This window comes from Vicugna pacos, chromosome 9 (assembly GCF_048564905.1).
Source record: "Vicugna pacos chromosome 9, VicPac4, whole genome shotgun sequence".
NCBI lineage: Eukaryota > Metazoa > Chordata > Mammalia > Artiodactyla > Camelidae > Vicugna > Vicugna pacos.
In genome coordinates this window covers 59854705-59869184 of record NC_132995.1, presented here as the reverse complement: position 1 = coordinate 59869184, position 14480 = coordinate 59854705, and the positions used below count along the sequence as shown (strand labels likewise).

Genomic DNA, 14480 nt, shown 5'->3' with positions numbered 1-14480 from the left:
GTTTAATTAGCTCCGATTTGTTTATTTGTGCTTTTATTTCTATTGCCTTGGTAGACTTCCCTAGGAGAACATTGCTAAGATTTATGTCAGAAAATGTTTTGCTTATGTTTTCTTCTAGGAGGTTATGATGTCTTATGTTTAAGTCTTTAAGCCATTTTGAGTTTATTTTTGTGCTTGGTGTGAGTGAGTGTTCTAACTTCATTTATTTACATGCAGCTGTCCAGCGTTCCCAACACCACTCGTTGAAGAGACTGTCTTTTCTCCATTGTATATTCTTGCTTCCTTTGTCGAAAATTAATTGACCATAGATGTGTGGGTTTATTTCTAGGCTGTCTGTTCTGTTCCATTGATCCATATGTCTGTTTTTGTGCCAATATCAAACTGTTTTGATTACTGTAGCTCTATAGTATTGTCTGAAGTTTGGGAGAGTTATTCTTCCAGCTTCACTCTTGTTGTTCAGTATTGCTTTGGCAATACTGGGTCTTTTGTGATTTTATATAAATTTTAGGACTGTTTTGGGGCTTTCTGTTCTGTTCCATTGATCTATGTGTCTGTTTTTGTTCCATTACCATACTATTTTGATTACTGGAGCATGAAGTCAGGGAACATGATTCTTGTAGCTCCATTCTTCTTTCTCAAGATTGTTTTGGCTATTCAGGGTCTTTTGTGTTTCCATACAAATTTTAAAATGTTTTGTTCTAGTTCTATAAAAAATGTCCTTGGTATTTTGATAAGAATTGCATTGAATCTGTAGACTATCCTGGGTAGTATGTTCATTTTAACAACATTAGTTCTTCTAATCCAAGAAGATGGTATATCTTTCCATCTGTTGTATCATCTTCAATTTCTTTCATCAGTGACTTATAGTTTTCACAGTGCAGGTCTTTTTGCCTCCTTTGGTAGGTTTATTCCTAAGTGTTCTATTCTTTTTAATATGGTGGTAAAAGGGATTGTTTCCTTAATTTCTCATTTTGATATTTTGTTGTTAGTGTATAGAAATGTAACAGATTTCTGTATATTAATTTTGTATACTGCGATTTTACTGAATTCATTGGTGAGCTCTAGTAGTTTTCTGGTGGTGTCTTTAGGATTTTCTATGTATAGTATCATGTCATCTGCAAACAGTGACAGTCTTATGTCTTCCTTTCCAATTTGGATTCCTTTTATTTCTTTTTCTTGTCAGACTGCTGTGGCTAGGACTTCCAATACTATGTTGAAAAAAAGTGCATGAGTGGGCATCCTTGTCTTGTTCCTGATATTAGAAGAAATGCTTTCATTTTTGTCATCTCTTAAATGTCAAGTTTTAGCAGCTCTGAAACTAGCCCAAACGTTTAGGATTACCTAACTGTAGGATTCTAATTGCTGGCAAACAGAATGAAGTAGATCTTTTCACCTAGATGCAAGTAAATCTTAGGTCACTCTGTTCCCTTAAAATATTTACTGCTTTATAATTTAGGAATAGGAAATATTTCTCTCTTATTAAACTTGTACTGATAGCCTTATGTGATCAGAGAATTATAAGAAGTATCCCAGTTGCTGTAACAGCATACAGATCTTTCCTAATGACGTTCAGTGGACCTTACATTTAGTTGCTACTCTACAGAATTTTATTTTCTGAGTTTAATGTTTCTGTTTTATAGTAGTGATGGAGGTGATAGGGGTACTTTTTAAGTTATTGAACCACTTTGTATTTTCTGTCCTTTTTGTACCCAGCCCAGAGGATCCAGAAGAGATTACATGGTGTGGTTATTTGAAGTACTATTTGGAGAATGGTCAATTTCTAAAATTTCGCCTTTCTAGAATGTAACTGTTCTCATGCTGAATTGCAAAAATCTGTTGATTTGCACAATACTGAGTCAGGAAGTCCTTAACTTAGTGGTTAAAGATCTTTATAGATCGTAGTAGACTGTACAGACCAGCCTACACTTTATATCTTATCAGATATACATTGGGGCCATCATTCCTCTGGGTGCAGCTGAGAAAGATGGTCGGCTGCGTGCAGCTGATGAGCTGATGTGCATTGATGGAATTCCTGTTAAAGGGAAATCACACAAACAAGTCCTAGATCTAATGACGACTGCTGCTCGAAATGGCCACGTGTTATTAACGGTCAGAAGAAAGATCTTCTATGGTGGTATGTGAACCTGTTCCTGCTCTGAGAAGTTAAAATAGAAATGAAGACACTTAGTCCACTTTTTTTTTTTTTTTGAAGTGGCGGAGGGGAGGTTTATTATGTTTAATAGTGTATGAGGTAACCCATTTAGTATGATCCAGGGCCTTCCTGTGGAAGGCCATGTAAGGGCAAAGGGATTCAGAAATAGTACTATTACTCTCAAAAAAGAGAAATAAATTTGGGGTCTCTGTATTAAGATTTTATGAATTTATTGATGAATTTTGCCAATGTGGTGTTATAGATCAGAGTATCGGGTTAAGTCTGTTTTCTTAAAAACAGGTACACAGTTATTTAGTCATACCAAGATATCCCATTAGCAGAATATCAAAAGATTTTGGTTCTGATGAAATCCTAAATATTCAAAGAGGGCAGAATGTTTCTACTTGAGGAGTTTTCAGTTTTAGTATAATATGATTTAACATTTATTGAGTGCTTACTGCGTCCCAGGTGTATGGATTTTTTTTACTTACTCTTTACAACATTGTCACTTTTCTAGTAAACACTGTCACTTTTCTAGTTCCAGAAATGTTGAGAAACACGTAGCTGGTAAGTAGTAGGACAGGGATTAAAACAAGTAATTTAATCACAGACCCTGGGTCTAAACCATTACACTAGGATGTGAAAATCTCTTGTATTTTTCTCTTCGGTAGCTTTGTGAATATTAAGTAGAAATTTTTAGAAGTGAATTCTTGCCACTTAAAAAATTTTAAGACAGCCTTGTGGCACCACAAGAATGTAAGCCTCATGAAGGCTGGAATTTTTGTCCATTTGATTATGTGCTGTATCCCCAGTACTTAGAAGAATGCCTGCCTGGCACAGAATGGACATGAAAAATAAATGTTTGTAGACTTGGTTAATATTTACATTATGCCTAAAAATGAGGCTCTGTGTTTTTGATTGCAACATCCAAAGTAAAGACCCACCTCTTTCTGTAAATATCAGGGATTCCGAGATGCATACAGATTTAGTGCAGTGTTGCCTCTGTTTGGTTGTGCTGGAATCAGAACATAACTGCATAGAGTAAAAAAATGTGTTTTATGTATGTTACACAACTAGAGTTGGCTCTCTCCTGGAAAGCATCATGAAGTCTGTAGTTTGTTATATTGGAAGCATTTTAGCTAATTCATTCTAACCATGCATTATATCAAAAAGAACCTTTATTTTTTGTTAATGATTGGATATCGGTGACACTTTGTTGAGGTTCAAAAACAGATTCTCGGTATCACATAGATTTTGAGCCAAAGAAGCCTTGTAAATGCATAGTCACCAGTGGCAGTATATTGTGGTTGTTGTTAAGGATGGTTTATATCAAATTATGGCACCAAATTTGATGCCTTTTTTTTTTAATCAATAGGAACTAATTTGTGTCATTCTTTCTCAAATTCTGATGTTATCCTTGAATGGGAGAAAAAGGTATAGGGTAACTGCTCATTTACTGGAGATTCCATGTGACCTAATGGATGCCTAGGAGAGTTAGCTTTTCACGTGGACGGCTTGTTATATACCCAAGAATTGCTAATGGTTAACCCATCTGGTATCATCGATCAGGCAACTGCGGTTGTAAAACACATTGTAAAAGATAAATTCTGCATCAATGGCAGACTGGTCTCAACCCATAATGGGCAGCATCTCTGTCCCGATGCAGTGACCTCCCAGACGTCATAAATGTCAGTCACTGCATTAAATTATATTTAAAGTTGACTTTATAAGGAAGTTTACTGTGTTCTTTCTCATTATCAACTTTTTGAAAACTTACTGGCCACGGTTAAAACCCTGCTGGATTGAAAACAATTTCAAGAATTTTTTTTAACTATCAAATTTCACAGAAGCTATGAAAAACTTCCTTTAAAGTGAGATAACATTTTATATTTTTCCAATTATGCACTTAGAGAGAGAGTATTTAAGAAGTCAGATGGCCTGCTGCTGCCTACATCTGTACTCAGATTATATCCAGAGCTCACTTGGGTGGGGCACGGCTTTTCTTTTATGTTATTAGAATCTAAACTTGCTTGTCAAAGGCTTAGCACAAAAACGCTTTAGTTATCAAAAATTATGATGTTCCCGAAATATCAAAATTGATCATGTTTATTATAGAGAAACAACCTGAGGATGACAGCTCTCAAGCCTTCCTTTCAGCCCAGAATGGTTCTCCCCGCCTGAACCGAGCAGAGGTCCCAGCCAGGCCTGCTCCCCAGGAAGCGTATGATGTTGTCTTGCAACGAAAAGAAAATGAAGGATTTGGCTTTGTCATTCTCACTTCCAAAAACAAGCCACCTCCAGGAGGTAAGGGCTCCCATGTCCCATTGCCCCTCTTTACATTTGTAGTTTTCTGAGTCTCCCACTGGGGTTTATGAAACTAATAGGAATCATGTGTAAATTGCCTTAGAGACTTACCTTTTATTAAAATGCTGCATATTCTCTTTACCTTTCAAAATTAGATAATCTGAATCAAGCCTTCCAGGCTTCGGTTTATCTATCATCTCAGATTTTGTAAAATAAGTCTCAGTAGCTTAGTTTGCATCAGGATTATACTGCAGCAGTATATTAGGGATGTGACCTTACTGATTTACTGAAAGAAAAACAGTGCTGAATTTTTTTTAAATTTGGGGGGCATAGGATTTTTTTTTAATTAGGAGAAATCATGTATGCAGAAATGAATTAAATGCTAGAAGTGGCTGAGAAGAAACAAAACAGATTAGCAGAAAAATCTTGACCCAAATATGTCTTAAATGGTCCTTTCATGTCATTTAATAAAAATTGCTATCTTCCAGCTATAAAGCAACCTTCTTGAATGATGAGGCATTCTTACTTTACATGCTTCATTAAAAGGTAAAAATTTTGTCAGACCCTTTAAAAATTAACCTAAATACCCTGAACCTAGTTTGACAGAATATTGTCATCTGAGAAGGGTGAATATATATATTAATTCCCTCAACAAAGGAGGAATTACCTCTAATATATTCAGGGCTGTTATGATTCAGCAAACTAAATATTTGTCGTGTCTTTATGTTTCTAAGAAAAAAATTATCTTTAAATATAATTATAAAATCCAAATGAACATACGATGAGAGCCAGCAAGTTGATACTGGTGTGTCATGTTTGTCTGGTGTCTTTATTTTTCCAAGCCAAATGATTCAAATCTTTGACCACATGAAAATGTGCTCTTGCCTTTGCCAGTGAGTTTGGTTATATCTTGGGTAGTGAGATCCTTTTAGCCTAGATAGTCACTAAAACATTAGTGAAAAAAGGAAACACTTTCAGGCAGGTGTTGTGAGCCAAACCAATTTACAAAAGAAACCTTGCTAAAATTAATGCCAGTGTGTACAGGAAGAAGATTCTGTGACATGGATGAGTTATTACTATAGTATCAGGTCACTGCTCACTGATACTAGTTTCCATTTTCCAAAAGCAGTTGCTATGGTAACGCTTGGAACTGGAACTGTCACTGATGCTGTGAGGATGATTATGTGGCCTGTGTCAGAAAAATGAAAGGAAGCAGCTTGTAGGTGGATTTTATGTTGTATCATTGGAAATCGGTATTTCAAAAACAAATAACCATTTTAGATAATCATATTCTCATTCTAATGTCATGCAATAATCCCATGCATTTAGAGTAACAGAAATAGTGAAAGATTATTACTCCGTGTGATACATGCTAACCACTTTTTGTGTTGAAGATACCCCTTCCCTAGCACCACAAAGACTAGGGGAGAGTCTAGTGTTCACGGTAAAACTAAGAGATAAGGGGAATTCAGCAAAATAACTTGTGTCACATAAATATACTTAACATATTTTTACATTTGTTCTATTTAAACTTTGTCTTATTAAATTTTAATACATTATATATTAAATATATTTTTGTGTGTATTATATTTATTTGCTTATATACAAAATTTAAAAATATTTATATACTTGTTTAAATTTTTTCTTACTCTTTTGATGGTTTTGCAGACCATAGATGCTAAATCTCTGTATAAGATAGTGTCATTAAGTGCTGGGCTTTGTAATCAGACAGACTTGGATTCTAGACCTGCTTATGTCTTTTAATAGCTGTCTGATCTTGGGCAGATTACTTACCCTCCAAGAGCTCTGGTTTCCCCCGGGAAATGAGGATGATGATAACACTTCTTGTCTCATATGTATGTGAGGATGAAAGGAGATAACGCACGTGAAGCCCTGTGCCTGGACCTGCAGGGAATGTTAGCTGCTGTGGCTTGTTGTGGCTTCTCCTACCATTGTCAACATCATTATTTATAAAACTGTCACTGCCTCTTGACCTTTTTTTTTAAAGAAACTTTTAAAAGTTTATCAATATTTGAGTAATGAGATGGGAAAGAAAGCCCAATTAAAATGTAAGATTGAGGCAGCAGCTAATGTGTGGCAGGAAATGAGTATTTGCAGCTCATTAATTATCAGCCTGAATGGTAAATTAGGCTTAGGTTGTCAGTGAATTTTATACAAAGTACTTGAGATTTTCAGTCATGGTGAAAAACCAGAATTCATAATTTCACTGAAGTGCTAGTTAATAATCTCACAAAATTCTGAGCCCTGAAAGCATTCTTCTTGGAACTCCATTTATCTCGTATAGCTCGGAGGTTTCCGGGGTAAGCTTGAATGAGGAACTTTTGCTCGGAGACTGAGCAGTTGCTGCAGATTGCATACCAGCAAAAGTTGGGTTTAGAAAAGAGTTAACGCAGGTAAAAAGTCGAGAAACCTGTCTGTCAGAATAGATCATTCTTTGTGGACCTTGTCTTGGTGTAGGGTGGTATTCTGCACAGTATAAGTGGGTCTTTTTTTCAGTCTGATGAAATGTATTTTCTGCTGACATTTGTCACTAGAAGAGTTCCCAGTAGCATCTCTACTACCAGTTATAAAACCCTGAGATCCTCTACCAGTGACTTTTTCAAAGATCAGGGATCCAGGTTCCGCATCCCTTGCCCTGGACGCAGTTTGTGTCAGTGCCAAGTGAACGGAGTACTTAGAAAAGACCTCTGTTGAAGAGGAAAAAGGACTTGGCTAGTTCTTGCTTTGCCAATACTTCAGAGGCTTTAGTGTTTCTCTTATCATGTACTTTTCAGTTCTGGTTGCAGAGGATTTCTTTGAGAAAGGGACATTGCCATTTACTGTCCTTTCTTTTCCTGAAAAGAAATATTTAAGAGCACTAAAGAGATCTCAGCAGCTGGACAAGTCAGACGGTGAGACAGATTTAGGCCACAGATGAATGGAGACGGATAAAGCCAACTTAGCTGTATGGCAAATGCCTATAGAATTTGTATATAGGACTTCAGACTTTTCCTTAGCCGAGTGTAGTCTGAGCAGTTAGCTTGAAAAGTCTATTCAGAGAATGTTCGGAAGTTTGCTATTTTTAACTCTTTTGGTGGTGCTGTTATAAATACGAAGTCAATAACAGTCCAACCACTTTGACCTTCCCTAACCTCGACAACTCACCCTTCTGGGAGTTCTGTACCAAGATCTGCCAATCCCCTTTGACCACACTGCTCACATGATGAGAAGGAACCACTGGGACTTCAGTGGTTAATTCTGTTTGATGCTTTCCCAAGGCCGAACAAACCCCTTTCACAGGTGTGCTGAGGAGCTAAATGATTTTCTTCTCAGGGGATCTGGAATGAACACTGTGTACAAGTAAATCTCTTCTAAGAAGGAGAATAACTAAGATACTGATTCAGAAGGTCACCACAGGGCCACTGTGTGATTCACCACGTGTTTCTGATGTGCCACCTGTGGTACTGTCAGGAAACCAGCCCATCCTGCCTGGAGCTTGTCTAGTCCTGTGTTTATCAGGAAAAAGGTATAATAAATACTCAATATAATTCAGAGCTAAAAGGCACTTGCTTCCAACCTTGACTTCCTCTTTTTTCAGTTAAAATTTCCCACTGTATAACCCTAGAAGAGCCAAGGGATGGCGCTCACTGTCCATGAGGACATAAATCATCGCTAAGAATAACTTCCAGTCCAAATGAAGATCTATTAAAATGTCCCTGACATTCACCTAGATATAATTCAGAAATACTAGTGAGGAGCCCATTTTACTTTGGAAATTAAACATAATCATAGTGCCATTTAAAGATATTAATTTTCCCTATTCGTAACAATCCATATTCAACAGGAGCCCAAGTGCCTGATAAATTTACTGACCTAGGCAAAGAAATTCTCAGATAACGTAGAAGGAACATTTCTTTCTTAATACAAATGCCCCTTATTAAGTGGTGAAAGGTATTTTGACAAGGTTTCCTGATGTCTGAGAACTCATTTTAAGCCGTAATAACAGTGAAGTGTCTTAATAGTCTCAGAAGGCCTTTAGCATTGTGCTAGGGATACAGTAGACCTGCATGGGTGGCATTGCAAGCGTCTGAGACTCAGCCTTGTGCATTCAGGGTAGGATTTTATCCACAAGCCAAATAATCTTAATGTTAAACATTTAATATTCCAATTCCACTCAGCTTTTCTAATTTTAAAAAGCTCTAAAGGCATAAACAAAAGGAATTAACTTTGCCACAGAAGTAAGTATGATGCATTTTAATGATCCGTCATTTCACTATAACTGGATTTCTGACCAATCTGAGTCCAAAACTTGATTTCAGACTGCATTTATTTACAAGATTCCTTGTGGGAGTAAATGCCCCTTCAGTAGAGCCAAAGATGGTCTCATTGGGGCAGTTTCTAAAATAGCCAGAAACATGATGCAGCCTAAACAGCCAAAGACAAACAGAAAATGTCATAAGTGTCACAGATGTCAGTAGCATTTAAACTACATTATTAGAATGACAATATAAAAATTGGAAAAAAGGTTTATGGTAAGTGGAAAATAGCAAAGAGGTTTTATATGCTATGATTGCAGTGATGTAAGGAGCATCTATGCATATTGACAAAGAGTGGAGGACAATATGAAAATAGTTGCATTTGGATAGGCTGATCACACGTGGTGCTTTTTTGATACATGTTTATAGAATTTTCTTTGCTGTTATGTTGAGTTTTTGATGATAAAGATGATGATAAATTCGACTCTAACAGATATGTTAAATAATTTAAAAACCTAGGTTTTTTTTTTCCTCCATAGTTATTCCTCATAAAATTGGCCGGGTCATAGAAGGAAGTCCAGCTGATCGCTGTGGAAAGCTGAAAGTTGGAGATCATATCTCTGCTGTGAATGGACAGTCCATTGTTGAATTGTCCCATGACAACATTGTTCAGCTGATCAAAGATGCCGGTGTCACTGTCACACTAACAGTCATTCCTGAAGAAGGTAAGGAACCAGAAAACCTGCTTTCCCCACGCTGATATGAGGGACACAGAGCCTGCAGAAGGCAGCGGCTTCCTCCAGCATTGCCAGAATCACTGCAATGAGAGAACCATTTATTCACCCTGGACTCTCATTTTTTTGCCTTTTCCATTTAATGAATTTAAAAGACAGATTATTATAAACTTGTCAGAGGCTCAAGAAAAATCATTTAGCTGGAGAGTGGTGGCCGTTTATTTATGCACCAGAGAAGTGAGCATCAAGAGTGAAAGAGATTGGTAATACTTTTCAGATCTTATTTTCTTAAAATAATGTCTTAAGTCTCTGCTTGAGTAAGAGAAAATCCTCAGAAGAGTTCAAAGAAAGGGACTGTTGGTATCAGGCCTTTCATGGCAGGCCCATGCCACGGTGTGCCTCGCCGTGCAGGGCAGGGCTTCGTTCTCGGCAGCAACTTTGTAAACGGAGAAAGGGAGTATGTAGGAATGGCCAGTAAATAGGGCATAAAACTCGCTTAGTATCTTGCCTAGCTTTAAAACTGCCTTTGATCATTAAGAATTTCTAATTAGGAACCATCCTGAATAGCACCAGTTCATGTCCTTTGTTTATGAATTACAAGGTAACCATTACATAATGCTCAGCTCATGTTCTCTGATTTTGCAAAGCTACCGAGAAGCCAAACGCAGCAGACTTAGGAAGGCTCAGTCTTCCGTGTTGCAATTCCTTGTACTGTATAACGTGTATTCATGGCCCCTTGCCCCTGTGATCCTCTAATCTAGTCAGTTTTCTGGTCTTTTAGTTCTTGATTCTTCCCTTTCCTCTTCCTACTGCTCCGCTCACATACATTTATCTAAGGTGTTACATCAATCTGCCTTCTGCCTGAGAGTCTGTCGGGGCTGTTTCTTCATGGACATGAGATCACCCAGCTGCTCTGTGAGGCCCCTTCTTGTTCTAAGACCCCGTGACATCCCTGCCTCTGCTCTTTTCCCTTCTCTGCCCAGACTCTGCTGATCCTTTTAAAATCCTCCTCAGTGGAAGCTCCAGTGCTTCCACACTCTCTGAGCAGAAAGTGTTTTATGATTTTGCTCCCAACCTGCCTTTGAAATTTACCTCCCAGTGTTCTTTCCAAACCCTGTCTTGAGCTCAGCCTCATTGGCCTCTGTACACATGGGCTTCCTCCCCCTAAATCCCATTACCCTCCTTATCTCTGCAATTCGTTGAGCATTATTCTTCCATCACTGTCTCCCTATTACAAGGGTCTGCTCTTTGAAGACAGAGAAAATATTACCAGTTGACTGTGATACTCTGTAGGCACTCAGTAAATGCTTTCTGAATGAAGGGATGAGTAAATGGATGAATGAACCAATGAACAAAGTAAAAGTCAGGAAGTCTGTGCCAATCCCTAGCAGAGGCAGTATAAACCCGATAGAAGAGAGGCTTTTGACCGACAGAGTTCACTGACACCTGTTAGCTAGCTGTCTGACCTTAACAAGCCACTTAACATTTCTGACCTTCAGTTTTTTATCTACAGAATGGGAACAGTAATATCTAGTTCAGGATCACTGTCAAGATTAAAGCTGAAAATGTACATAACCTGCGTAAATACCCCAGGTGCTCATCTAATGAGAGTTGTCATTATTTTACCACATCTTTGCCCGGCTGCCTCCCTCATTCAGATCTCTGCCTCAGTCTCACTGCCCGGGGAGGTGATGATCTTTAGGAAGCACGTCCCATGCAGCAGGTACTGTCCTAAGTACTTCACATCTGCGTCCTCCTCTTATACTCACGCTAACCCTAGGTAGGCATGCTAGTCTCCCATTCTCTGCATGTGCACTTGCCCGTGGTCATAAAAGTGGTGACAGAACAAGTGTTTGAATCAGGCAGTCTGGCTCCAGAGTCTGTGTTCCTAACTTCGTGCCTTCCCTAACCAACCACAGTATCGAAAAGAAAGTAACGCTACCCGCCGCCCACCCCAGCCTTCCTCCAGTCCCTTACTCAGCTTTACTTTTCTTTTTATTTTTCTTCATTGCACTTAGCTCTACCCAAGATTATTGAACTGTGAGCTTGTTTATTGTCATCTCCCCTGCTAGAATGTAAAGTCTTAAGATTCATGACGTTAGAGAGTTTGTCATGTTCAGTGCTAAATCCCAAGGGCTTAAAACAATGTTAACCACATAGTAAGTGCTCAATAAAATCTTTTGAATGAAGGCTCATTGTTACTTCATGTATTTTGCTCAGATTTCGTTACCTCAGTTTCTTTACCAGGATCTCTATAGCCTGCTTTTTAACCTTAAACTTGTTCTGTGACCCACAAAAAAGCAGGCCTCACTCAGTGCCACAGGAAATAACACTTCAGGGTTGTTCTGAGAATGATGTACGTAGTGCACTTGTGTCACCGTGCTTGGCACCGATTAGTTGTCTGACCTTGAACAAGCCACTCAACATTTCTAACCTTCAGTTTTAGAGCTAACAGTTCTACCCTAGTGATAGAAGCTGCTGGAAGCAGTGGAACTAGCAATAGTATAGATCAGTGCTTCTCAAACCATCTGTAAGCATCAGTGTTTTTTTCCTAGTCCATCACAGACCAGCATTTTTGTGAAATAGAATAAAAAGTTAAGTGAAAAAAACAAAGAAAATTATTCTGTTAAATCATCATAAAATTTTCTAAATTATTCCTCTCAGTATAAGTACGCATCTTACTGCTGACTGACCGACAGACTGCACGCTGAGGAGCCTTGAGACAAACAAAGAAGTGGTCTTTCTACTGCTGAATTGTATTAGTACATTTTTTTCCCCAAATTACCCTTTATTGTTGATGGTGTTTTCTGTGAAATCTTGTCCAAAGTTGCTCAGTCATTTTTCCTGGAATAAAAAATTAAGTTTGACACATTCTGGCCCAAATACTTCTAGACCTGTCTTGTTGACGGTCTCAAGATTTCCTACGTAATGCCAGGCAGTGTTTAGGAAAAGTGGAAGGATGGAAGGAAACTCCCTAGCAGACCCATGCTTTAAAGTGGGCTTCATATGTAGGTGCAGCCTCTTAAAATACAATTACATTTGACATGTAAAAGCACATTTCAGTGATTACACCTTATTATACTCTAAGTTTTATTAAGCTGTGGGAACATCCAGAATCGCTTAGTGTTTTCAGGTAAGAAATGGACAGATTTTGGAAGAAATTTCTGTCCATAAAATCCCATTCATGTAGTTTTTAAGTCTTCCAGGGTTTTCATTGTATTCGTATAAAATCTATCAACTACACCAAAGAAGCAAGTGATTATTTATAGCTCTACAGCTGTTTTCAGAAATCACACATTCAGATCGATTCCCCAGAGCTGCGTTCCTTCCCATGTGATACTGCTTCCCGACTCTCCACAAGCCACTCACTATTAACACATACGAGACGGTTACCTGGAAAAAGAAAACTTGTTCCCGTCCTCTTCCTTTCCCCCTTTTGCTAGAAACTATTTAATATTTGTGCTTATTTTGCCAAGGAAATGGTTAACCAAGTTCCCAAGGCAAGTGTCATGTGTGGTACAAAACTCTCAAACATATTCGTGACTCGGGACCCTGTCTGGTGGCATCCTGGCAGCACCGCCACCTCTTCCACCGTGCTGGCTTGTTCTCAAGTCTGGAGCATAAACTGATTAAGCCCGCTTCTTCTTGCTTATTATAAAGAAATCTTTAAACTGTACTGTTTTTTTGGAATCAATTTCTAATGTTGCATCAGGTCTTGTTCATTTCATTTTTAAGAGTGAACCCAAGTTCCCAAAGGCTGCGAAGGGCTGTGTTAGTGATGGCAACGCTGCCAGAACCATTCTTTTGTTTTGTTTTGCTTTCCATTTATTTATCTGTTTATTCTCATTTGTCTCCGTTTTCCACTCTCATTTCTCTTACTACTGCCCCTGGCAGTTATGCCAGTGTGTTTTATCTGCCTCTTTTTAGTTATGTCTTTTAACATACATATTTGTGTGTGGTGTGTGTGGGCATTTATGTTTGAGTTACATAAATGGTGTTATTGTGTTACAGGTTTTATGCTGCTTTTTCTCTCAGAACCGTATGCTTTTTTTTTTTTGAATGTCATTTTATTGTCCCAAGATCCAGTCCAGGATCTTACATGGCATTTAGTTGCTGTATCTTTTTTCTTTTTAATTGAGGCATAATTCATGTACTCTAAAATTCATCATTTTAAAGTATACAATTCAGTGGTAATGAGTATCTTCACAAGGTTGTGCAACCATCACCACCAATTCCAGAACATTTTCAAGACCACTACTCTACTTTCTGTCTCTATGGTTTGCTAGATATTTCATGGTATATAAATGATATTATATAATATATGGCCTTTTGTGTCTGGCTTCTTTCACTTGGCAGAATGTTTTCAAGGTTCATCCATGTTGTAGCTTGTCCTTTTTATGACTAATGAATAATATCCCATTATGTGTGTATATACATTTTGCTTATCTATTCATTCATCATTTGATAGACACCTTGGTGATTTATTTCTCTTTTTTTTTACTATGTGAATAATGCTGCTATGAACAGTGGTGTACAGGTTTTTGTACAGATGTATGTTTTCATTTTTCTTAGCTATATACCCAGGAGTGGAATTGTGGGGTCATATGGCAACTCATGTTTAACTTTGTGAGGAACTACCAGACAGTTTTCCACGGCAGCAGCATTGTTTGATATTCCCACCAGTAATGTATGAGGCTTCTAATTTCTCCACATCCTCACCATTTATTTTCTGTTGTAGGTTTTCGTTTTGTTTTGTTTTGTAATTTTAGCCATTCTAGTGAGTGTGAAATGGTATATCACTGTGGTTTTGATTTCTATTTCCCTGATGACTAATGATGTTGCTGTTGGCCATTTGCATCTCTTCTTTGGAAAAATGTTTATTCAAAACCTTTGCTTGCTTTTGAATTGGGCTGTCGTTTTTATTGTTGAATTATAAGACTTCTTTGTACATTCTGATGTTAGATCCTTATCAGGTATGTGTTTTGCAAGTCTCCTCTCCCATTTTGCAAGTTGTCTCTTCATTTTCTTGATGCT

General features: G+C 37.9%; 1 protein-coding gene across 2 annotated transcripts in view; it reads left to right on the top strand.

Annotated features, from left to right (window-relative positions):
- Window positions 1-14480, top strand: part of MAGI3 (membrane associated guanylate kinase, WW and PDZ domain containing 3) — a 219539-nt gene that overhangs the window by 188096 nt on the left and 16963 nt on the right. For both annotated transcript variants that reach the window (XM_015247467.3, XM_072967968.1), the window contains exons 14-16: window positions 1942-2134; window positions 4268-4456; window positions 9252-9437. In XM_015247467.3, coding sequence (XP_015102953.3) covers window positions 1942-2134; window positions 4268-4456; window positions 9252-9437 — 568 coding nt within the window. The remainder of the gene's footprint in view (window positions 1-1941; window positions 2135-4267; window positions 4457-9251; window positions 9438-14480) is intronic.